General features: G+C 21.3%; 5 protein-coding genes across 7 annotated transcripts; 4 read left to right on the forward strand and 1 right to left on the reverse strand.

Moving 5' to 3' along the window:
* The first annotated feature begins 176 nt into the window (after positions 1-176).
* On the forward strand, positions 177-7,362 carry LOC122512358 (protein rogdi). Of its 2 annotated transcripts, none has more exons than XM_043628144.1 (6): positions 177-262; positions 2,156-2,227; positions 3,003-3,137; positions 3,241-3,519; positions 3,620-3,829; positions 6,808-7,362. In XM_043628144.1, exons 1-6 carry the CDS (start codon positions 227-229, stop codon positions 6,874-6,876), a joined length of 801 nt encoding a protein of 266 aa, XP_043484079.1. In that variant the 5' UTR covers positions 177-226; the 3' UTR covers positions 6,877-7,362. The 2 variants fall into 2 exon arrangements, with proteins under 2 accessions (XP_043484079.1, XP_043484088.1); XM_043628153.1 differs by lacking the exon at positions 177-262 and adding an exon at positions 372-535.
* Positions 7,363-10,578: 3,216 nt separating this feature from the next.
* Positions 10,579-14,828, forward strand: LOC122512349 (ester hydrolase C11orf54 homolog). The gene is made up of 7 exons (XM_043628132.1): positions 10,579-10,680; positions 11,546-11,633; positions 11,763-11,861; positions 12,887-13,065; positions 13,318-13,579; positions 14,135-14,301; positions 14,533-14,828. Exons 2-7 carry the CDS (start codon positions 11,555-11,557, stop codon positions 14,704-14,706), a joined length of 960 nt encoding a protein of 319 aa, XP_043484067.1. The 5' UTR covers positions 10,579-10,680; positions 11,546-11,554; the 3' UTR covers positions 14,707-14,828.
* Positions 14,829-15,064: 236 nt separating this feature from the next.
* Positions 15,065-22,970, reverse strand: LOC122512341 (ester hydrolase C11orf54 homolog). The gene is made up of 8 exons (XM_043628119.1): positions 22,833-22,970; positions 17,488-17,534; positions 17,247-17,328; positions 17,020-17,118; positions 16,465-16,643; positions 16,056-16,323; positions 15,556-15,725; positions 15,065-15,238 (listed from the first exon to the last, which is right to left on the reverse strand). Exons 2-8 carry the CDS (start codon positions 17,503-17,505, stop codon positions 15,065-15,067), a joined length of 990 nt encoding a protein of 329 aa, XP_043484054.1. The 5' UTR covers positions 17,506-17,534; positions 22,833-22,970.
* On the forward strand, positions 19,139-23,206 carry LOC122512332 (solute carrier family 35 member G1-like). The gene is made up of 3 exons (XM_043628107.1): positions 19,139-19,650; positions 21,993-22,208; positions 22,628-23,206. Exons 1-3 carry the CDS (start codon positions 19,342-19,344, stop codon positions 23,105-23,107), a joined length of 1,005 nt encoding a protein of 334 aa, XP_043484042.1. The 5' UTR covers positions 19,139-19,341; the 3' UTR covers positions 23,108-23,206.
* On the forward strand, positions 23,186-26,310 carry LOC122512319. Of its 2 annotated transcripts, none has more exons than XM_043628087.1 (2): positions 23,186-23,333; positions 23,913-26,310. In XM_043628087.1, exon 2 carries the CDS (start codon positions 24,019-24,021, stop codon positions 26,164-26,166), a length of 2,148 nt encoding a protein of 715 aa, XP_043484022.1. In that variant the 5' UTR covers positions 23,186-23,333; positions 23,913-24,018; the 3' UTR covers positions 26,167-26,310. The 2 variants fall into 2 exon arrangements, with proteins under 2 accessions (XP_043484022.1, XP_043484030.1); XM_043628095.1 differs by lacking the exon at positions 23,186-23,333 and adding an exon at positions 23,687-23,821.
* Positions 26,311-26,813: the final 503 nt, after the last annotated feature.

Raw genomic sequence — 26,813 nt, forward strand, 5'->3', positions numbered from 1 at the left:
GTTTCAACAAATTTCCGTTATTAAGCCTTGTTCACATGCTTGCGTCGCCAGTTTTAGGTTATGTTCACATGTCAATTTTCGAAAATGTCCAACTGTTTCAGTTTTTGGAAGATTGGAACCGTAACGCGTTTCAATTCCAAATTCCCCATTTTTCTAGCAGTATTATTATTATTATTATGATTATTATTGTGAATGAGGAAAAAAAAATAAAAAACCAGGAAAAAAAATGGCGGACAGTGAAAAGGAGGAGGCTCATAATCTCGTAAGCAATTTGTCTATTTATTTTATCTAATCGCTTCTTGACTTTGTCTCGAGGTGATAAATACCATTATCTCTCAATAAACAAATTCCAAGTCACTTTAACCAAAAATCATTTCTCGAGGCTAATTACATGACAATTGTTGAGGTTAGGAGAGAGAGAAAGCTCCTGTCATCTGTCAAATTTTTTTTTTAATTTTCTTTCTTCGATATTTTTGTGGAAAATATAAATAATTTTAAACACAAAATGTACGATTGTGACAGTTTTGATTCTTTGGTAAGAGAGATGAAAAAAAAAACAGAAAATTGTGCTTTTTTCCTCCCCGAATATCAAGATCACGATTTTTTTTTATTATAATTTTTGAACGAGAGAATTATTTAATTTAAAATCCGATAAAATTTACTGGAAAATGTACAGTTCTTTTTAACTAAATTTTAGTACTTTAGTTTTTGCAAAGGAAAAAAAAGGTTTTTATTTGTGTGTTAAAAATTTGGTGCTAAAAATAAAGATAGTGGAAATAGAAAATTTGTTTCTTTATGTTTGTATATAATTATAATTTCGTAAGTATAATATAATTATTTTGAGATTATTATTATTATTATTATTATTATTAATATGTATACTTTTAATTAAAAAAGTTTATTCTTTTGTCGATAAAATGGATAATTGTTAATATGTCAAGATTTCTTGATAATTATTTGATTATTTTTTCACGGATAAGAAAATGTTTTCTTTCTTGTTTAACTAATTGCCTACCAGTTGTCATATTACCTAAATGATAACTAATTAGTTCGTATAATTAATTTTAATTAAATACGTATTTTATATTTTTTTTTTATTATTATTTTTATTTTTTTTTAATATTTTAATTATTTTCGTATAAATAAGAAAATTCTTTGCAATTTTTATAAATTTTGTAAAATTCTTGGCAAGAATTCAACTATTTTAATTGTAAATAAAAAAAAATTCTTCTGAGAAATTCAATTATTTTCAGATACAATTTTAATAAAATTTCTATACGAAAAAAATTCAATTATATTCAAGATAATTTTAATAAAATTTCTCTTAACAGATTCAATTATTTTTAAAAATTGTAATAAAATTTTTGCTAAACAATTCAATTGTTCTCAAAAATTTTTAATAAAATTTCATTGTAAATTTCAATTATTTTCAACAATTTTCATTTAAAATTACTTGAAAAAAATACATTATTTTTACACGAAATTTAATTGAAATTTTTCGAAAGAAAAAAAATTAAATTATTTAAAAAAACTCTAATAAAATTGTTTTTAAAGAATTTTATTAAAACTTTTTTAAATAATTGAATCCCTTGCGAAAAAATTTATTATTTCTACAAATAATTGAATTTTTGGCAAAATTTTTAAAAAAATAAATAAATTTTTGCAAAAGAATTTTATTAAAATTGTATTTAAAAATAATTTAATTCCTGACAAAAAATTGGACTATTTATAAAAATAATTGAATTTTTCCAAAGAATTTTAATTAAATTTTTGTAAGTATTTGAATTCTTCTCAGAATTCTTCTCAAAACAATTCAATTATTTTAATAAAAATCTTGCCGAGAAATTAATTATTTTCAATACAATTTTAATTTAGATTTTCTCGGAAGAATTCAATTATTTGAAGAAAAAAAAATGTTGATAAAATTCTTGAAATGAATTGAATTTCAATTTTTTTTTTATTTTTCCAAATTTTTGTTTCTTTTTTTGTATTATTTTGTAAATACCAATTTTTTCTTCGCTTTTATTTAAAATTTATAATTTTTTTTTTTTATTCTATTTCAAAAATAAAAAAATAGTTTTTTATTCCTTTTATTAAAATGTTTTAATTTTTTTTAATTGCAGTCAATTAATGAGTTCATGTTCTATTTTTACAGCAGATGGAATTCGAATGGGTTCTTCACGAAGAAGTTCATTCATCACTTTCACATCTTCGGAACATTTTGATGGTAATTTTTTTATTAATTTTCTTTTTTTTTAAATATTATTTTCTTTATTACTATTTTTCATTTTTTCTTTTTCTATCTAAATTTTTCTATTAATTTTTTTTTAATATTATTTTCTTTATTATTATTTTTCATTTTTTCTTTTTCTATCTAAATTTTTTTTATTAATTTTCTTTTTTTTAAATATTATTTTCTTTTTATTATTATTTTTCATTTTTTATTTTTCTATCTAAATTTTTTTATTAATTTTCTTTTTTTTAAAAATATTATTTTCTTTATTATTATTTTTCATTTTTTCTTTTTCTATCTAATTTTAAAAAAAATTTTTTTATTATTATCAATAATTATTGCCACTACTATTAATTTATTAATTAAACTACTGTTAATATTGAATTATTAATTTATTTTTATTTATTTATTTATTTAATATTGAATGACAAATATAATAATAAGAATAATTAAATTATAGAAATAATACTAATAATAATAATAATAATTTTTGATTTTTTTCTCTCTTTTTTTTAATAAAAAAATAATAATAATATTCCTTACTTGGAATGGATATCAAAAATACTGACAATATTATTATTAATTATATTAATTATATTAATTAGTTAATGATTCATTAACTATCCGTTAATTTAAGAAAAATAATATAATAATAATAATAAGTTAGAATAAAAATAATATTCCTTATTTGGAATGGATATCAAAAATAATAATAATAATGAAAAGGAAAATATTATTATTAAAATAAAAAAATGATAATAATTTTCAGGAATGCGCGCAAAGATTTCCAATGGCACTTTTTGGAAACGATCAGCAAAATAAAACGGATCGATTTGTTTTTGCCGCTCCGCACGATTTTGTGAAATGCGTCGTCGTACTTACTGGCGACAGTATAACAAATGCCGTGAGTATTAAAAAAAAAAAAAAAAAAAAAAAAAAAAATTAAATAAGAGATAAATACTTATAGAATTTTAATTTTGAAAATAATGAATTTTTGAAATTACAAGGAGGTGAATTTTAAAGTACAACGTCAACAAAATGTGAATATGAGAACAAGTATACAAAATGATCATCCATGGAAATTGCAACAAATTCAAGATGCCGCCAATCATTTGCAACAGGCAATTGCGCACATTGACAATGTCGATCGGCATTATTCATTTAAAACATCCGACGAAGTGATGCACGTTTTAGGAAATATTTTAGGTTGTCTGCAACGCAGTCGCACCAGTTTAATTGTCCCGAGGAAGAAAAATCTCGACGATCTCATTAAAAGTCGTAATATGGTGAAGAAATTTATTCAAATATTAAATTTTTTTATTTTTTATTATTAAATACCTATAATTAATTATTTTCTAATTCTTCGTTTTTGATTTTTTTTTTCAGAAATCGTTGAATCCAAATTTACCGGAAAATTTGGCAATTAGTTTTTACATTCAAAGTTACAAATTGGTGCTGGCTGTTTATCAATTGGAGAATGCGCACGGCAGCGTCAAGTACGAAACGCAACAGGCCGAATGCAGTGTTCCCTGGCTTAACGAAGCTCTCGTTCTATTGACAATAGCTCTGCAATTGTGTCAGAGACTCAAGGACAAGGTTTCTAATTAATTTTTTCTCTCTCTAAAAAGAAAAGCTTTTTTTAAACTAAAAAATTTTCCTACATTAAAATAATGTTTTTCTGTTTTTAATAACAAGCCTCGGTTATTATGACTTTTTCGACAACATTTTTTCGACTTAATTTCAAAATTCGACATTTTTTCGACTCTTTTAACGACTATTTTCAAAAACTGTGACATTTTTCGACTTATTTTCAAAATTTGAAACTTTTTCGACCTTTTTCTGAAGTATTTTCAAAAAGTGCAACTTTTTCTAGACTTATTTTCAAAATTTGACACTTTTTCGACTTTTTTCTCATCTATTTTCAAAAACATTGAATTTTTTCAACTTATTTTTAAAATTTGACACTTTTTTCGACTTTTTTCTCGACTATTTTAAAAAACTGCGACTTTTTTTGACTTATTTTCAAAATTTGAAAATTTTTCGACTTTTTTCTCGACTATTTTCAAAAACTGCGACTTTTTTCGACTTATTTTCAAAATTTGAAACTTTTTCGACTGATTTTCAAAAATTGACACTTTTTTGACTTTTTTCTTAAGTATTTTCAAAAAGTGCAACTTTTTCTAGACTTATTTTCAAAATTTGACACTTTTTCGACTGATTTTCAAAAATTGACACTTTTTTGACTTTTTTCTTAAGTATTTTCAAAAAGTGCAACTTTTTCTAGACTTATTTTCAAAATTTGACACTTTTTCGACTGATTTTCAAAATTTGATACTTTTTCGACTTTTTTCGATTAATTTTCAAAAATTGACACTTTTTTGACTTTTTTTCCACTTCTTTTTGAAAAATTGCGATTTTTCTTCCAGATTTGCCACTTTTTCGACTTTTTTTCTCATCTATTTTCAAAAACATTGAATTTTTTCAAATTATTTTAAAAATTTGACACTTTTTCGACTTTTTTCGACTAATTTACAAAATTTGCCACTTATTAGACTTTTTTTCTCAATTGTTTTCAAAAAATTGTGACTTTTTTCAAATTATTTTAAAAATTTGACACTTTTTCGACTTTTTTTGACTAATTTACAAAATTTGCCACTTATTAGACTTTTTTTACTTTTTCTCAAATTCTCAAAACAAAATACCAAATTTTTAATAAAAATTTTGCAAAACTTATTTCAATTTTTATTAATGTAAAAAAATAACTATATACAAATGTTTTAAAAAATTATTTTTCAAATTTTTCTAATTAAATTTTCGAAAGATTAAATTAAATAGATTTTGAATGATTGAAATTTTTGTAAAATTTAATTGAAAATAATTGATTTTTTGCATGTATTATTATTAATATTTTTGAAAATCAACTTTTTAAAATAATTTTAATTGCAAATTTTTGCAAAAATAATTAAATTCTCAAAAATTTAAGTTTAAGGGGATTTGAACCTTGATGACGTCACAGTTTGTGCAAAGCATTAGTTTTAAATCTGTGACGTCATCATGGTTCAAATGCCCTTAAAAGAAATTAATTACTTTTAAAAGATTTTATCAAATTTCAATTATTTTTTTTTAAAGATTTGATCAAATTCCAATTTTTTTTTTTAAAGATTTTATCGAATTTGAAAATATTGAAAATAATTGCATTTTTTTAAAAATATAATTAAAACAATTAAATTTTCAGTAAAGTAATTGAATTTTCGGTTAATTTTAATTGAAAATGTAGAAAATAATTGAAATTTTTTGAAAACTAATTAAAAATATTTGAATTTTCTTTAAAGATAATTGAAAATAAATAAATATTAAAATTCGGCAAAATTTAAATGAAAATAAAGAAAAAATAATTGACTTTTCGTAAAAATATAATTGAAAATTGAATTTTCTGCAAAATATAAATGAAAATATTTCTATATATTTATGTAAAATGTAATAATTGAATTTTCAAAAAAATATAGTTGAATATTGAATTTTTGGCAAAGTGTAATTGAAAATATAGAAAATAATTGAATTTATGGAAAAATATAATTGAAAATTTTTGGAAATAATTGAATTTCCGGAAATTTATAAATGAAAATATTGAAAATTGAATTTTCGGAAAAATATAATTGAAAATATATGAAAATAAATAAATTTTTCGAAAAATTTAATTATAAATATTGAAAATAATTGACTTTTTGATAAAATTTTATTTAAAATATAGAAAATAATTGAATTTTCAGGAGAAATATAATTGAAAATTGAATTTTCTGCAAAATTTACTTGAGAATATTTCTATATTTATCCTACTAATTGAATTTTCAAGAAAAATATAATTGAAAATTGAATTTTCAGAGAAATATAATTGAAAATTGCATTTTTCACAAAGTGTAATTGAAAATAATTGAATTTACGAAAAAATATAATTGAAAATATTTGGAAATAATTGAATTTCTGGAATTTTACAAATGAAAATATTGAAAATTGAATTTCCGGTAAAATTTAATTGAAAATATGGAAAATAATAATTGAATTTTCAGGAAAAATATAATTGAAAATTGAATTTTCTTCAAAATAATACTTGAAAATTTCTCTATATTTATATAATTGAATTTTCAGAAAAATATAATTGAAAATTGAATTTTTGACAAAGTGTATGTAATTGAAAATATAGAAAATAATTGAATTTTCAGGAAAAATATAATTGAAACATATTTGTAAATAATTGAATATTTTGGAAAAGTATAATTAAAAGTATTGAAAATAATTCAATTCTCGGTAAAATTTAAATAAAAATAAAGAAAATAATTGAATTTTCAGAAAAAAAATATAATTGAAAATTGAATTTTCTGCAAAATATCCTTAAAAATATTTCCATATTTATTCTAATAATTGAATTTTCAAGAAAAATATAATTGAAAATTTTTTCTTCCCATCTTAAAGTCGATCCAAGGCTTGTAATAATAAAAAAAATTAGTTAATAAAGTAACAAAATTATTTGTTTTTTCTTTAGAAATAATAATTTTTTCTTGTAATTTTTCTTTCAGATCTGTGTTTTCTCGCAATATAAAGACTTCACGGTGGGCTCGCGAGTCCCATCAGCAATGGGATGGTAACAAAATAATTAGAATTTAACCCTCTGAAAAATTCAGGAGGAAAATCAAATTTTCCAAATTGAGTAAAAAAAACAGAGTTAAAGAAAAAAACAAATGCGAAGAGTACTTTGCCAATAACGTGCCTAGTCTAGAATTTTCTTTTTTTTTAAATTGTTATTATATACACTCGTAAGTCTTATTAATAGTAATATATATATAATATTATTGTTTGTTTGGTTTTAAAAAAAAAAAATGTTTCTCAGGTGTTCGTCTCTCGCTCGTTCTTGTAGAATAATTATTAGCAAAGAAAAGGGAAAATTAGCAAATTAAATTTAAAAAAAAAAGAAAGAAACGAACACAAAAAGAAAACAAAAAGTACACAAAAAATTTAAGAGAAAAAAAAATAAGTGTTTACATATTTTAAATTATGTAATGATTGCCATTGTTCAAAAGCAAAAGGAAAATTATTACTAGAACTATTATTATTATTATTATTATTATTATTATTATTATTATTATTATTATTAATTTTATTATTATTATTATTATTATTATTAATATTATTTTTTTTATTAATATTTTTATTATTATTACTAATTTTATCATTATTATTATTTTAATTTCTACTATCTTTATTATTATTATTATTATTATTATTATTATTATTATTATTATTATTATTATTATTATTATTATTATTATTATTATTATTATTTTATAATTTTTATTTTTATTATTATTACTATTTTTATCATTATTATTATTATTATTATCATCATCAAATGAAAAACAATTTTATATAGAAATCGAAATGTTAAATAGGAGAAAAGAGAAACGTTTTCTCCCTCATTTTACACTAAAATCGTTGCCGATTAATTTATGGAAAGTGGTAAATTTTTTAAATATAGCAAAAAGTAATTTTTCTCAATAGTAAAAGATTCAGTAGCAGAAAATAATTTTTTTAGCAAAAAGAAAATAATTGATTTTAGCAAAAAATAATTTTTTTTTTAACAGTAAAAGATTAATAACAGAAAGTAATTTTTTTAGCAAAAAAAAAAAATAATAATTTCTTTTAGCAAAAAGTAATTTTTTTAGCAAAAAAAAAAAATAATTGCTTTTAGCAAAAAATAATTGTTTTTAGCAAAAAGTAATTTTTAAAAAGAAAAAGGTAATTTTTATAGCAAAGAAAAAATTTTTTAATAACAAAAACTAATTTTTTTAGTAGAAAAAAAATAGTTTTTTTTAGTAAAATTTAATTTTTTTTTAGTAGGCAAAATACATTTTTTTTTGTTATCAAAATAAAATTTTTTTAATAACAAAAAATATTTTTTTTAGCAAACTAAAATTTTTTAATTCTTTTTTAGCAAAATTTAATTTTTTTAGTTGCAAAAGACATTTTTTGTCACAAAAAAAAAATCTTTTTAGCAAAATAACATTTTTTTAATACCAAAAAATATTCTTTTTAGCAAAATAAAATTTTTTAATAGCCAAAAATATTCCTTTTTTAGCAAAATTTAATTTTTTTTAGTAGCAAAAAATAGTTTTCTTTAGCAAACTAAAATTTTTTAATAGCAAAAAACATTCTTTTTAGGAGAAAATTTAATTTTTTTTAGTAGCAAAAAATATTTTTTTTATCAGCAAAATGTAATTTTTTAAAATAGCAAAAAATAATTTTTTTAGCAAAGTAATTTTTTTGGTACCAAAATATATTTTTTTGTTAGCAAATTCTTATTTTTTTTTAGCAAAAAAAAAAAAAATCGTTTCTAGCAAAAAATCTTTTTTTCTGGAGCTAAAAATTTTTTTCTTACTTTCAATTACTGTTTAGAATTTATTAATTTTCTTATTTAATTAAAAAACCAAAAATAAATAAAACACTCGAGACCAGTGAATAAAAAAAGAACGAAATTTTTTTTTCTTTTGCTATAAAAAATAAGACCAAAAAAAGAAGAAAGAAAATCAAAAAGGAAAAATTTTTACTCAATTTTATTAATGATTAATTATTAATTATCATTCTAAATAATAACAGAAAATTTTCTTTCTTCTGAAAAATTATAAAATTTCCCCCACCAAAATTATTCGGCAACGATTTTGCAATAAAAATTCGTGAAAAAAAATGTCTCCATCGAAATTGAAAAAAAAAACATTTGTCCAGTCATTTTTTTTCTCCATTGCATATATTGTATTTAAGTATTTATCAAACTCTAGTATATAAAAAAAATTATAATATTAAATATTGTTAATCGAATTTATTGTTATAGCGAGAAAAGCAAAAAAAAAAAAGAGAAAAAAAAAATTATGAATTAAAACAAATTATTAGCGTCAATTATACTTTTTGTGAGTAAGGCAAAAAAAAAGAAAAAAAAAGAATTTGTGATGCGCACGATACAAAAAAAAAAAAAACAGTTAATAATTTTTGCAAAAAATTATTTTTTTCCACACAATTTGAGTACTTATTATATCGGACGAGTTTTTTTCTTGTCCCTTTCCGAAAAGCAATTTTTTGGGACAAACTGAAAAAAAAATCTAGTTAAAATATTCTATATATATAAATATATATAATAACAAAATATTGTAAAATTTGCGTGAATTTCTATTGTCAAATTATATACGAATCTTTCGGAATATTCTCTTCGAAAATAACTAAAGCTTTTTAACTCTTACTGTATATTTAATTATTTTTATTTTTATTTTTATTATTATTATTATTATTGTTAGCATTATTATTAGCATTATTATTTATTTTGTTATAAAAATAATTCTTATAATTTTGATAATGATAATTATTATTTTTATTATGAATGTTATATTATTTTTATTATTATTATTATTATTATTATTATTAATATTATTATTATTATTATTATTATTAACATTATTTCTTTTTTTTTTAATGTATTTTCAGTTTATATTTGAATAATTAATCTTTTTTTTATAATCTCTCTTTCTCTCTCTCTCTCTCTCTCTAGTCTTTTAAAGGTTTTTTAATCGTAAACATGTTTTGAAAGCCCCGACAATAATAATAATTATTATTATTAACAAAATATAATGTTGTCGCACGAAATGTCTATGTTAATTATTTAGAATAAAAATTTTTTCTCATTGATGAAGAAAATGGGGATTTTTATTTCAATGAAAAAAAAAAAATTGTAAATATTTTTCATGAAAATTCCATTTTATTTAATTGCTATTAGCAAAAAAAAAATTAGTAATGAATTTTATTTTAATTTCTTATTTATTTATTCGCTAGCAAAAAAAATAAAATTTTTTTTTTATTTAGTTATTTATTTATTTGCTTTTAAAAAAAAAAATAAATAAAAGAATTTTTTTATTTAGTTATTTATTTATACTATTTATTAATTAATTTGTTTATTTATTCGCTAGCGAGAAAATTGAAAAATGTTTATTTATTCGAAAGCAAAAAAATAGAAAAATGTTTATTTATTTGAGCTATAAGAATGGAAAAAATTTTTTTTTATTTTAAAAGAAAAAAAAATGTAAATTTATTTGCTAACAAAAAAAAAAGAAATAATTTGTTAAATTTACCAGCAATAAAATGAAAAAAATGTTTAATTCGCTAGCAAGAAAAAAATTCTTCCATTAATTTCATTTTTTTTTTTTTTTTTTTTTTTTTTTGAAAATTTTATTTAACAAATTTTTTTTTTCCTCTTTACTTTTCGAAATTTAAATCTCTTTAAAAGGAAATTGAAACTGTGTCACGTGACAGACAATCGAGAGGCACAGTTTTTTTTCATAAAAATTTGTGACGTCGATGTTTGCTACATTTTATTAATCAGTTCACTTTTATCGCTCGAGGCGTTCTTTTGAGTAAGTTTCATTCTTAATTATTTAACGCAAGTGAAATAAGAAATTAAAAAAAAATCCTTTTTTCAAATTGTCCCAATGAAAATATTTTTTTTTAAATTGAACTTAATTAATTCATAAATTTATTTATTTGCAGACCGGATTTTGTAACAAGAGAAAAAAAAAGTTGAAAAAAAACAAAAATTATTTCATGATAATATTCAATATTTATAATATTTTATGTAATATTCAAAAATTTAAACTTTTAAAAAAAATGTTTGTCAAATAAAAATAGAAAAATAAATTTCTTCTATTTATCGTGACTTATAAAACGTCAATAATTGCGATAAGATTTTTTTTTTACTTAAAGTTATCACTTTGAAAATTTATCTATTCTTTTATTTTATTTTTTTTTTATTTATATCCTTCTTCGTTTATATTTATTTTTCTATTTAACTTTTTTTTATTTCATTTATTTAAACAAAAAATAAATTTCAAAAAAATAAAAAATACGATTTTTTTTAATTTAGAAAATCATTGGAAATTTTTTATAGTGAACGTTATTTATTTTAACAATAAAACAAAAATATTTACAAATTATTAATTTCATAAACATTTTTTTACTTAAAATTATTTACAAAAATTATTAATTTTGCATAAATATTTTTTTACGTTGAAAATATTTAGAAATTATTAATTTTATAAACTTTTTTTATTTTACTTGAAAAATATTTCAAAATTATTAAGTTTATTCATTAGTTTTTTGCAAATTGTGAAATAAAAATAAGAATATTCATTAGAAAATTATTTTCAAAAAAAAAAAAAAAAAAAAAAAAAAATGGTGAAAATTATTGTTTTTAATTATTTTTTATGTTGCTGTTTATTACAGAAAGTAACAATGGAAAGTTTAGATCCAACGAAGATAAAAATTGAAAAGAAAACTTTACACGTTCCTCCATTGGAAGAATTAAAAACTGGTATATTAAAAAAAAATTTAATTTTCAATAATAAAATATTTCAAAAAAAAAAAAAAAATTATAAAAAAGCATATTTTGTATTTTTTAAATAGAAAAAAAATTGATTTTGATTTTTTTTTTGTTTTTTAGTTTTTTCCGCAGCATTAGAAAAAAATTTCGCCGAATTTTCAGTGGAAATTGTCGATTCGCCTGATTTTCAAAAACCACCATTTACCCTCGCTGCTTCTGGTAATATTATTTTTATTATTTTTTAAAATACTTTTAAACTTATTGTTTATTTTATTTATTTATTTTACTTCATTATTTTGTATTTTTTAATTTTTATTACTTTATTATTATTTTTGTTAATTTTCTCTACTTTTTTATTGTGTATTTTATTATTTTTGTATATTTTTATTTTTTACATTTGTTTATTTTATTATTTTTTTACATTTTTATTTTTAACATTTGTTTATTTTACTATTTTTTATATTTGTTTATTTTATTTAATTATTTTATTCTACTTTGTTATATGAATTTTTATACTTTCATTAATTTTTTTTCATATTTTTATTTTTATTGTTTATTTTATTTATTTATTTTACTTTATTCTATTTGTATTTTAAATTTTTTATTACTTTATTATTATTTCTTTACATTTTTATTTTTTACATTTGTTATTTATTTTATAACATTTTGTTATATTTTTATTTTTGTACATTAGTTGTTTCTTTTAATTTATTTATTTATTTTATTTTGTTATTTGAATTTTTATGTTTTTATTATTTTATTTTTATATTTGTTTATTTTTGTTACTATTTTTCATATTTGTTGTTTATTTTATTTATTTACTTTATTATTTTATTATTTATAAATTATTATTATTAATTAATATATATTATATTATTATTATTTAACAATTATCAATTTAATTAATTAATTTATTAACTACAAATCAACAATTATTTTTAATTATTTTTTCTTTACAAATTAAAAAACGCCGCCTCGCTCGGGAATCGAACCCGGGTCCGTCCGCGTGGCAGGCAATGTATTCTACCACTGAACCACCGAAGCATTTCATAATAGAAAATAATAATTAGAAATATTTACACATTTTCAAAACTAAATAACGAAACTCTCTTTCTATTAACAATAAAAATAATAAATTTTATTATTAATTAATACTGTAATATTAATATATTTCAAAGAAAATGGAAATTAAGTGAACAAAAGAAAAATATTGTGAAAATTTTTTTTTCTTTTTTCCAAAATAGGTTTGAGTGGAAATCCAACAATTTTGGAAGTTGGAGGACCAGCTTATTTACTTCCTTTAGTTCAAAAGGAAAAAGTTTACGATATTAAAAATTTGGCACCACATTTAAATCATGGAGATAAATCATTTGTTATTGGAGCCGGAGCTGGACCATGGCCCTATGCCAATACAAATTGCGAGGTGAATTTTACAATAATTTAATTAAATTAATTTAAAAATTATTTACAGAATTTTTTAATAAAAAAAAATTTTAATAAAAAAATTTTTTTATTGTTTTCATAAATTAATATTTTTTGTTTATCAATAAAAAAATAAAAAAATTTTGTTTATAAAAAAATAAATTAACATTTAAAAACATATTTCGAATAATTTATTTATAAGAAAAAAAAAGAAAATAAGTTTCAATTTTTTTATTGAAAATTAATTTTCCAGATGATGATGAATGTTGTTTTAAACAGTCCAAAATCGTCTGAAAGTACAAAAATTTCATTGGTGAATAAAAATAATGGACAATGCATTTTAAAAACATTACCAGGAAATGAAACGCGTTTTGCATTATTGGCAAATTTATTTTTAAGTCACGGACAACAGGGACGAGTGATACGAGTATTTGCAAAAAAACGAATTGGAAATTATGATTTTATTGCCACTATGCAAAAAGCTTTGGAAAAAAATTATCCCGATAAACTCGTTGGTAATTTTTTTTTTTACATTTATTTATTTATTTAAAAAAAAATTTTTTAATAAATAAATTTTATTCGTTAAAAAATTCTAAATTGTAATTTTATTTTTAACTTATTAATTATTATTTTTTATTTATTTATTATTTTATTTTTTATTTATCTTTTATTTTATTTTTTATTTATCTTTTATTTATTTTTCATTTATTAATTATTTTTATTATTATTTACATTTTTTTCTATTTATTATTTTTATCATTCTTTACATTTTTTTATTTATTATTTTAATTGTTATCTGCATTTTTTATTTTGCAATTTTATTATAATTAAAAAAAAAATTTTTTTTTTTAATTAATAATTCATTTTTATAATAATATAATTTTGTTATGTTATTATTATAATTATTTTATTATATTAATTCGAATAGATGTTGAAAAATAATTTTCACCTACAGGAAGATTCGAACGCTGCACCGCAAGTTCGATTTTGAACTTGCTTCACGCCTTAGCGACCGCGGCCAACGACAAATCAAATATTAAAAATTTCTCGTTTGTTTTTTTAATTTACAGGTTTAGGTGGAACATTTCTATTGAAAGAGGGAAAAGCTAAGCAACACGTAATGCAAGATTTTTCCCAAACTCCATTAAAAACGGAAGTCGATCTTAATAATTGGTTAAAATTCTACAATATGTCCGCTCCATTAGTTGCAGTTGGAACTTTTGTTTCAGCCGAAACTGTAAGTCATAATTTTGCAAATTTTTTTTTTTTTTTTTTTTTTTTTTTTTTTTTTAATTAGAAAAATATTAATAACATTTTTTTTATAGTTTTTATAAATAAAATTGCTACTTTTTATAAATAAAATTTTAACATTTTTTTTATAAATGAAATAATTATTTAAAAAATGAATTTAAAAAATATTTTTTTTCCAAACTCACTTTTTTATTTTATTTTTTTTTAATTATTACAGAATTTAGATTTGAGGGTCCAGCATTTTCACAGTTTTTCACAACACGGCGAAGGAGGACACTATCATATCGACACAACACCGGAAATTGTCGAATATTTAGGATATTTCACGCCTGGTAAAATTTTATATCGTGTCGATCAACCGCCAAAGGCCTCAACTTTTGGAAAAGACTAATAATTTTTTGAAAATGATTTTTTTTTATTAATTTTTTTTTTATTATTTCAATTTAATTTTTAATTTAGTTTAACAATAATAATATTAATAATAATACTACTAATAATTATAAAATTATAATGTAATAATTAAAATAGTAAATAACAATCAGAAATAAATTACAACAGAGAAAAATATTTACTGTCATGAAGACTCGAACCCCAAACCTTTCGGCCAGAAATCCAGTAATAAATCCACTTTACAATTTTTTTTTTTTTTTTTTTTTTTTTTTTTTTTTTAATGTAATAACACTTAGCCATCACGCAAGTTATAATTATTGTAATAATATACTAATAATTTTTACAATACGCATAAAACATTAGACTTGCGAATACGGATTGTGAATTATTTTCGGTTTATCAATTCGAAATAAATGTTCAACTGGCGTAAAGAATGCCAAATATTCTACAATTTCGGGTGTCGTGTCCTTTAAATAATGACCACCTTCCTTATGATCCGAGAATGTGTGAAAATAATAATTAAATTCGAAATCCTAGAAAAAAATTTTTTTTTAAAATTGTAAATAAAAAAAGTGAAAAAAAAAATTTTTTGAAAAAAAATAAAAAATAGAAATAAATAAATATAAAGAAAATAAAAATAAATAAATATATAAAAAATGAAAACTAGAAATATAAAAAAAAATAATAAATATACATGTAAAAAAAATTAAAAATTAAATAAAAATAAAACTGTAAACAAAAATAAATTAATAAATAAAAATATAAGAAAATGAAAACTAGAAACAAAATAAAGTGTAATAAGAAGACATATAAAACAGAGAAATAAAAAAAAATACTTCTAAACACCCACAGAAATGATGGATTGTAAACTTCCAACTTGTATTAAAGGACTTGAAGCTTCATAATTGAAAAACCATGGCGTAGAATTTTTCACATAAATATTTACTGGTTTTTTTGAATAATCGAGGGGCAATTGAATCCTTACTTTGCCATTTGTCACTGCAAAAACTCCACCTAAAACTGAATTCACAAGCAAAATTGTTTAACAAAATAATTTAGTCACTTTTTCTTTAGAAAAAAAATATTTTTTTTCCTCTTTGTATAGCAACGGTTGCTATGGAAACTGTTCCCTTAGTAACGGTTGCTATGGAAACAGTTGCCTAGCAACCAACGCCATGGTAACGGTTGCTATGGAAACAGTTGCCTAGCAACCGCCACCATGGCAACGGTTGCTATGGAAACAGTTGCCTAGCAACCGCTACCATGGCAACCGTTGCTATGGAAACAGTTACAATAGAAATCTTTTTTTTTCTTTATTTAAATTTTAAAAAAAGCAATTTTTTCTTTTACCAACAATTTTATCCGAATAACGATTCGCTAAGGCTTGTTGCATAACAATAACAAAATCATCAGGACCCAAACGTTTTTTCACCTGAATTCGCAAAGTTTCGCCTATTTTGCCATCAGTGTAAATTAAATTTCCCGCAAATGCAAAACGCATTTCATTTGCTGGTAGATTTTTATAAAGAAATTTATCACTTCTTTCTGCATCCTCAAGATATGTTATTGTTGAACCTGAAGACTCGGGTTTCTCGTTTAAAATCATATTATACGCCAACTGTAAATATATTAACGAGTTTTATGCATTTACCTTTTATAATTATCTCCTGTCAATTTTTTTTTTTTTTTTTTTTTTTTTTTTTTTTTTTTTTTTTTTTTTTTTTTTAATTGAAAACACTTGTATAAAATATTCTGTTGCCTTTGACTTGGTTTTGACAAACGGCCATGGACCGAAAGAGGCGCCAAATACAAATGTTTCATCATTAAATCCAAGATGTTTTGAAATTTTTTTCACGTCATAAAGTTTATCAAATCTTGGATGTGGAAACATATTGTCAAGTCCGCCAATTTGTGCCGCAGTTGTTTTACCACAAATGCCTTTAAAGTAAAATTAATTGTTTTAGAAAAAAAAATTTTTTTTTTATTATTTTCAAAATTGGAAAGAAAGAAAAAAAATTTTTTTTAAATAAAGAGAATAAATAAGTAAAAAAGTGAATGGTTAAATGAATAATAAACAAATAAATAAATACAATTAATAAAATAATAAATTCTAAATCTAGAATCTAATAAATTAATAATTTTTTTAAATAAAAAAACATCTAATAAATAATATTATTAGATTTTTTTTAATAAATAATAAATGATAAATATTTAATATTCATTAGATTCTAGATTTAGAATTTTATATAATAAAAATAATTAAAAAAAAATAAAAAAAAAAACTAATAAATAATTTTTTTTCAAAAAGAATTACCCTCGGCTTTTAAATTGAAAGGAGATTTTCTAAGATCGGGTAAATCGACAATATCCACTGAAACTTGAGCGAAATTTTTCGATAATGCTTCGTAAAGAACTGAAATTTATTTAATTAATTAAATTTCTAAATTATTAAAATTATTAATATTAAATTTTTTTTTTGGAAAAATAATTTATATTACAATAAATTAATTAAAAAAAATAATAATTAAACATTTTTTTAACCATTTTTGAGTTCCTCTAGAGAAGGCACGTAAATGGCTTTTTTTTCATAAGTCAATTTCGTTGAATCCAAAACAACAGAATTCTGATAAATTAAAAAATAGTAATTATTAATTTATTATTTAAAAAAAAAGTTCAATTGGCATATTTTTTTTTTAATTATTCCACAAAATTTTTTTTTTTCGTTTTCTCAGTAAAAAAAAGTAGTTTTATAATTTGCAAAAAATTTAACTTAAATACATACATTTATTGTTGTAGACATTTTTCTTAATAATTGACCAATTTTTTCCACTGTCAAAAAAAGTTTCACCATAATAATTTTACTCTGTTAAACAATTTTTTTCGAATTTACTTTGTAATAAAAATTATATTTACTAAAAAAAAAATTAGATTTGAAAAAGAAAATTTGAATTTAAAAAAAATTATATTTATTTAAAAAAAATTATATATTATATTTAAAAAAAATTATATATTATATTTAAAAAAAAATTATATTTATTAAAAAAAAAAGTGTATTTATTTATAAAAAAGTGTATTTATTAAAAAAAAAAATTTTTTTATTTGTTTAAGAAAAAATTTATTTATTGAAAAAAAATTATATTTTTTAAAAAGAAAAATTTTATTTAGGTTAAAGAAAATGAAGAAACTCTATAGGAGAGAAAAAATGTTAGTACTTTGAATGTTGGAAAAAAATTTGTTCTTTTAACAAATTCTTTTTAGTGTAATAGAAATTATACTGTTAAATAAACATAATAATTAGCAATTTTAATAGACAAAAATAAAAAACTATTGCAAAAATGCTTTTATTTATTCTCCTTGCAATTAGAATTGCAGATTCAAAAAAAAAAAATTTATTTAATTTCGTAACAATATCTATTTACTACACACTTTTAAATTTTTACCTTATCAAGTTTTTGCATTTATTACTCATTCTTTTGGTTACAAAACAATTTTTTGTTTCTGTAATTTTAAACTTTTAAAAAATTTGTTTTTCTTTCTCGAAAATATTATTTCTTTATAACAATAAATAATTATTTAAAAAAATAATAAAAATAAAAAATTATTTTTCTTATCTATTTTATAATTACTTATTATTTGTTTATTAATATTTATTTATTTTTTATTATTTATTTTTTTTTAGTATTTATTCATTACTATTTATTTATTATTATTTATTTATTTATTATTATTTATTTATTATTATTTATTTATTTATTATTATTTATTTATTAGTATTTATATATTATTGTTTTTTTTTTAAAGTTCATTTATTTAATTTTTTATTATTTATTTATATTCTATAATTTTTTTGCCGACGTAGAATTAATTATTTCTCTGTAAAAGGAAAAAAAAGTTTTAAAAAAGTCTGACTCCTAATGATGGGTTCACAGGCTCCGCCTGTCTGACTTTTAAATGCGTTTCCATGGTAACTAACGAGAGTGAGAGTGATAGGCAATTCTTTCGTCTCTCTCGCTCTTGAAAGTTACCATGGAAACCTGCGCGCATGCGCATAAAATTCCCGACTATCTCTAGCACAATTAGTTAAAAATAAAATAAAAAATAAACTAGAAATAAAATTAAATAATAAATTAACTAAACAAACTAAATAAATAAATAAATAAAAATAAATAAACAAAAATAAAAATAAATAAATAAAAATAAAAACGAAATACATATATATACGAAAAAAAATAAACAATGAAAACCAAAAAATAAATAAAAATAAAGTAGTAAATAAAATAGAAAAATGTATACATAAATATTAAATTAATAATTTTAATAAAAAAAAAAAAAAAAAAAAATTGCCTAACGAAAATGAAAAATCATTGTTGTGTTTTTTAAAGGCATAAAAAATAAAAACTAAAACACGACTCACTTCTCACTCGAAACGTCATTAATCCTATTTATTATTAATCCCTATTCTTATTTATTAGCATATTAGAATCGACTCAACAGATGTGTTATTACAAATATTAAAATCATTTGTCTCCACGAAATTCGTTCATATTTCGTTCACTTGAAAAAAATATAATTAAAATTACTTTCTTCATTATTTTTTTTGTCGATAAAAATATTTTTTTAAAAAACCCCCAAAAAAATGAAATTTGCCCTTGAAGCAACAAATTCATACGACAGTATTCCACCAGTTTATCTCTATTCAGAACAATTTAACAATAATTTACCAATTTATCACGAGGGCACCAAGTGGTTTGGCATTTTTTTGGCATTTCTCTCCGGTACATTTTTCACATTAAGTTCAGCATTAGTTAAAGCAATAAGAAATGTCGATCCAATGGTTTTACTTGGGATTCGTGCGTGTTTTCAAATGACATTAATGTTAATTTGCGGCTGGCGGGAAACAAATATTTTTGGTCCTAAAGGCCAACGCCTTCTCATTCACTTTCAGGTAAGAAAAAAACAAATTTTTTTTTTTTTGAAAAATTAATTAAAAAATTTTTTCTTCTTTTTTTCTTAAAACTATTCTAGAAAATTATAGTTTCAAATTCTTTAATTAATGATTCAATTATTTTGAAAAAATATTCGAAATTCAATTATTTTCAAAACATATTCGAAATTCAATTATTTTTAAAAAATATTTGAAATTCAATTAATTTGAAAAAATATTCGGAATTCAATTATTTTCGAAAAATATTTTTTAAATTCAATTATTTTCGAAAAATATTCGAAATTCAATTATTTTGAAAAAATATTCGGAATTCAATTATTTTCGAAAAATATTTTTTAAATTCAATTATTTTCGAAAAATATTCGAAATTCAATTATTTTCGAAAAATATTTCAAATTCAATTATTTTCAAAACATATTCGAAATTCAATTATTTTAAAAAAATATTTGAAATTCAATTATTTTGAAAAAATATTCGGAATTCAATTATTTTCGAAAAATATTTTTTAAATTCAATTATTTTCGAAAAATATTCGAAATTCAATTATTTTCGAAAAATATTTTTTAAATTCAATTATTTTCGAAAAATATTCGAAATTCAATTATTTTCGAAAAATATTTCAAATTCAATTATTTTCAAAACATATTCGAAATTCAATTATTTTCAAAAAATTTTCGAATTCTTAGCAACTATTCAATTATTTTCATAAATAATAAATTTCATCGCAAAATTTTAATTAATTTTTAACGACAATTTTTTGAAAGAATTCAATTTTTGTATCAAAAATATTAGAATTTTCGAATTTTTCACATAAATTCAATTATTTACAAATATATTTTAATAAAATTGTGCAAAAGAAATCAATTATTTTAAATACAATTTTAGTTAAATTTTTTTTTTAATAATTCAATTATTTTTTAAATTTTAATAAAATTCTTCCCAAGAATTCAATTATTTTCATAAATTAATAAAATTTATTTCTGAATTTCTATTTTTTTACATAGAATTTTAAGTAAATTTCTCGAAAAATGCAATTATTATAAAAAATTTTATTAAAATTCTTCAAAAGAATTCAATTATTTAAAAAAAATTTGATATAATTTGTTTATTAGAATTTAATAAATATTTTAAATACAATTTTAATTAAATTTTATGAGAAAATAAATTTATTCTCAAAAATTGTAATGAAATTTTTCAAAATATTTTAATTATTTTCAAAGAAAATTTAATAAACTTCTTCGTAGGAATTCAATTAATTTCTAAAATTACAAAAGATTGCAGAAATTCAATTATTTTCAATTTTTAAAAATTCTCGTCAAAATTTCAATTATCAAATTTTATTACATTTTTTTTTTAAATAATTGAATTTTTCAGGAACAGTTTATTAAAATAATATTGAAATTTATTGAATTGAGAAAACTTTTTGAAAATAATTGAAATTTTGCCAAGAATTCAATTATTTTGAAAAATTTTAATAAAATTCTTGGCAAAATTTCAATTATTTTCAAAAAGTTTCCTCAAATTCAATCGTTTTAAATATTATTTTTATAAAATTTTCCTAAAGAATTCAATTATTAAAAAGAAAATTGTAATAAAATTCTACGCAAACATTAAATTATTTTCATAAATAATAAAAATTTCACAGGAATTCAATTATTTAACAATTTTGTTGTAAATTTCTTCGCAATAATTCAATTATTTCCATAAGTAATAAAATACTTTAGATAAATTCAATTATTTATAAAAATATTAGAATATTTTACAGGAATTCAATTATTTTCAAAAGCAATAAATTTCTTCTTGAAAATTCAATTATTTCAAAGAAATTCTAATAAAATCGTTCGCAAGAATTCAATTATTTTCATAAATAATAAAATGCTTCTTAGGAATTCAATTATTTACAAAAAAATTTAATAAAATACCATAGACAGTCATTCAATTATTATCAAAAATTTTAATTGAATTCCTTTGTAAAATTTAATTATTTAAAAAAAATTTTCACAATTTAATGATTTTCAATATTTACTATTTTCAAAAAATTTCCAAACAGAATTCAATTATTTAAAAAATTTTCGTAAGAATTCAATTCTATTCGCATGAATAATAAAAATTCCTCAAGAATTCAATTATTTAAATGAATTATTTATAAATTTTCATAAAATTCTTCGCAAGAATTAAATTATTTTTCTAAAAATATTAAAATTCTTTGATGAATAATAAAAATTCGTTGCAGGAATTGAATTTATTAGCAGTAGGATATGAAAAAAAGTAAATATTTTTGATGATAGAAAAAAGTCAAGAAAATAAAAAATGTAATGAAATTTTTTTCCGTCACTTTTCAGGGATTCGTTGGCGGAATAACTTTGGCCCTTTTGTACTACAGTTTTCGAAAATTACCCCTCGGCGATGCGACAACAATTATTTTTAGTTCGCCCGTCATTGTCATTGCACTTTCATTTATATTTCTACGAGAACCATGTGGAGTTTTACGAATTGCAGTGATAACGGCTCTATTAACCGGAGTTATTCTTGTTTCAAGACCTCCTTTCATTTTCGAGGTGAGATCAAATTTTTTTAAATAAAATAAAAACTGTTAATTTATCACAGAGGGTACACTCAATTGCATATATGCCATTATATGCTTTCCTTCCGGTTTGTGGACAACTTTTTGAAAAGTGGTGTGCCTTCTATAAGAATGTTTTAAGTCTATGGCGAATGATGGAAACGCCATAGACTTAAAACATGCTTTCCTTCCGGTTTGTGGACAACTTTTTGAAAAGTGGTGTGCCTTCTATAAGAATGTTTTAAGTCTATGGCGTTTCCATCATTCGCCATAGACTTAAAACATTCTTATAGAAGGCACACCACTTTTCAAAAAGTTGTCCACAAACCGGAAGGAAAGCATATATGAGTAAAAAGACACTTTATTGACAACAGAAAAACTTCTATTCAATAATGAAATTTTTTTTTGTTCCAGACTAGTAAACTCGACAATTACGATCCCCTCGGCTACACGTGTGCCCTACTGGCAACTGTCTTCACAGCCCTAAATATTGTTGTAATGAGAAAATGTGTCGAAATTCATTACGCCGTTATTGTTTTTAATCTCTCTGGTTGGACACTAATATCAGCGACTACATTCTATCTAATAAATTCTCAAGGTCATATTAATTTTCACTTACCACACGACTGGTTCACATGGGGTCAAATTATTCTCGTTGTTGTCACCGGTCTCTCTGGACAAGTTCTAGTGGCAAAAGCATTGAAAATTGAAGGGGCCGGTAAAGTATCAGTGACACGTTCACTTGACATTATACTCGCTTATGTTTGTCAAATTTATTTCTTCGACGAAGTACCAACATTGTCAAATATTTCCGGTGCAATGTTAATTTTACTCTCGGTCATTTGCATGGGATTCGAGAGAGAAATTTATGGTGTTTGTGATTTTATTCCATGAGTATTTTTTTTTTTTTGCTACAAAAGAAAGAAATTTTTTTTTAGTGAAAATTGTAAATTTTTTTAATAGAATGAAATGATAATAAATTTATTTTCCTGATGTCTCACGATTTTTAGATAATAATTTTTATTAGTTATTAGTACTATAAAAGCTTTGAGAAGAGACGCATATTTTACAGTTTAGTATTGTTTGCCTATCTCGAAGAAGTCGAATTAAGAATCTAAAGGTAAGAAATGTTTCATTTTATTAAGTTTTTTAGAAATTGTTAATTTAAAAATACTTTATTTCGTTATTAACACGTGAAATTAACGACGTATTGATACAAACCAAAAGTGCAAAAAGTAAGGTTATGATGTAAGATACAGGTGTGACAGCTTGTATGCAGTCCGTTCGGTTATGGTACACGTTTTTGTAGACGTGGCATTTCTATCATTATCTTATTAGTTCGTGGCATGTTTTTTTTAATACGCCAGTCACGAACTATAAAGATTGTGATAGAAATGACGTGGCTTTCAAACAGATGCGCAAACCGTAATGAGAGCGTAGAAAAGATTTTTAAAAACTTGGATTTTTAACTACCCATCCTTGTTTCTTTTTCGAATTTAAATTTAAAATCGTACTCATCCAGCCCTGTACATTATGGAAACTTATACTCCCAACGACCCAACCGTGCGAATAATTCAACGTCGTCAGGTCCTGTCACGGAGTAATAAGGTCCAGTTTAATATTTAATTTATCGTCTGTACAAAAATTTATTAATTAATGCCAAATTTAATTTAAAAGAATACTTGACACTTATTTTCAGGTCACCTGTAAAAAGACAATACCTACCAGAGAGTTAATAGCAACGACAATTTCTAGCTAAACGCAACAAAAAGCAAACAACATAACCTAAAAGGAAAAAGTGATTTATGATGCCTACAACATTTATTTCTCCACTGAAAAACAATCATTTCTTTTCAGTGTGTCACTACATTACAACATTGGGAATTATTTTGAATAACAATAACCTGCTTTCAACTACAGCGGAAAATGATACCATACCTGTTCTGAATGCATTTTTTGAATATCTAAACAAGTCAAACAATGAGTCAGCGGCAAAAATCCATCTTTTTAAAGAAATGCGAAGTAAAATTAATATTTCTGATTTTGAAGATCCGAATAATTTGAAGAACGTTAATGAACTCTATCAGTACATAATTAATATGGGTTTGTTTGCCCACTACGGCAACATTACAGGTTATGTAAGAAATGTTTTCAATGATAACAACAACGGCTTTTCCAATCTAAAGGAAATTTTGTATCACGATTTCTCAAACAATCTCACTACTAAGAATATTTGCTCTCTGAGAAAGGAAACCGAAAAACTTCATTTTCTTGCAATTGAAAGAATCTTTGCTGAGTATGTTTTGCCAATTTTCACTGAAATATGGAAAGGAAAGAATTTAAATGTGCGCAGAAACGATTTGAAAATAGTAAAACGGTTTAGAAGACAAGTATCATCTTCAGAAGACAGTGATATTGATGTTGTAGGAATGGATGAAGACCCACCTAAAGTAGAGTATCCAATAAGAAATTTTCGTCTTGAATTTTTATCAAACCTAAAAGTTAATGGTTTAACAATTTTAAATCAAGAGAGAGATTTATTCTCTAAAATAGTAACAAATATCGCTCTTGAGGAAATAATCGATTATACAAATAATCCACTTGATCTTTGGCTTCTAGAAATTACAACTGATGCAAATCTTGCCAATTCTTTATTTGATTTAAAAGGATCGAAATTTTTTTTTAATGATTTCAAAATACTTACAAAGACTCCATCCGGTGAAGTGCCGCCAAAAATATGGAAACCATATACTCAATCGGATGAAACAAACGTACTTTATCATATAGTAAGTGAATCACAAGAAGGTTTTGTCGATTTGCATAAATACAATATTCATAATCTATACATAGTGTTTCCAGAGGTTGATTTTAAAGTTACAAATACAAGATATGTTGAAATTGAAAATAAATTGTTTTTAATTATCAATCTGAAAAGGATGAATTTATCGCTTGATAGATGGTATAGAATTATTAATGCTACGAAACACAGTGAACTGTCTAATGCAAGAGATTCCACAAGGATGAAAGCTATTGAAAAAGCTGCAAAATACATTTCGTCAAATGTTCCATTGAAAAGATTTTCTAAAGCTGTGACTATGTTGAAGAGTTTCATATTGTCTGTAGGTACATACAACCCCAATTTACTGACATATAAACAACTGGCTGAAAATTATTCGAATGGCACGACGATTACTGACTTTTATTCGCCCTGGAAAATTGATAATAGCAAATACATAAATGATGTACTATATGAATCAAAATTTTATTTTCAATATAACTCTAATCATTATAAGTGGAATTCAGAGATAAATTTTAAATCAACAACGAAATCCTTTCTTGATCACTATTATGATAGGTACAAAGCAGACTTGGATATTTTCCACAAGAAAATCAGATTTGAAGATTTTTATAGAATTCACTGGTTATTAGTCATGGCAAACTTTCCACATGTGACAAAACATGAGAAAGTTTCACTTTTGAGAGTGGCTCTCAGACAATGTGACGAGGAATTGAATGAAGAGCCAATTGTACTCTATCAGGCTTTCTATGCGACCGATACTTATTCTAACATAAACCTATATACAAGAGAGCATGTAACTTTAAAAGGAAATGTACCATGCAGTAGAAATCGTAGTCTTGTACTATCAAGCGCCTTAAATGATTCTACTGGTACAGGAATATTATTTTTTTTCAAAATAAAAATTAATAATCGTTGTGGAGTAGCAGACGTTTATCAATTTTTCAAGAATGAAGTCAAGTCACATTTTTTAATTTCTAATGAGAAATATAAACGAATTGAGGAATTTGAAGAAACCATTGAGAATCAGAAAGTAATTTTTGTAACTGTTGAATCAAATGACATAAAATCAAAAGAAGAAAAAATTATAAACATTGTGAATAAGCTAAATGATATTTATATGGATGGTGTTAATTATTTTGTTGAAGAATATTAAAAAGCAATTCATTTTCTTCATACTTTTCTAATATTTGAATGAATCTCTATTTAAATTTACTATTAAGAAAGAAACTACAAATGTTTCAAGAGAAAATATCACACAATAATTTATAAAATCCCAGTCAAAATTCTAAAGAACATTCTATAGAATATTTTATAGAATTTATCTAAAGAAATATTTTTCTTAATTTTTGCACGAATTCTGTAGAATTTGAGTATAGAAATATTTTATAAAATTCGTGCAGAAATTAAAAAATTATATTTTTAGATAAATTCTACAAAATATTCTATAGAATGATCTATAGTCATTCTATAGAACTTTTTTTTAATTGGATTACAAATTTACGATTTCTTTCTATAAATTATAATTTTTGTCTTTAGGAATGTACGTAAGATTTAAATACAACCAATAAAATGCAACTTGACCAAAAAAGGAGACTTCTATTTATTTTCCGGTGCATTGATAATTTTAGTTTCAGTCATTTGCATATTTTTTTTTTTTTTTTTGCTACTCGAAGAATTCGAATTAAGAATCTAAAGGTAAGTAATTTTATTTTACGAAATTAGTTAAAAAGGTTAAAAAAAGTGGCTACTTGAATTTTGATATACCCATCCCTGTTTCTTATTCGCATTTAAAAATTTAAA

Source organism: Leptopilina heterotoma, unplaced genomic scaffold (assembly GCF_015476425.1).
Source record: "Leptopilina heterotoma isolate Lh14 unplaced genomic scaffold, ASM1547642v1 Lhet_123, whole genome shotgun sequence".
Taxonomy (NCBI): Eukaryota; Metazoa; Arthropoda; class Insecta; order Hymenoptera; family Figitidae; genus Leptopilina; species Leptopilina heterotoma.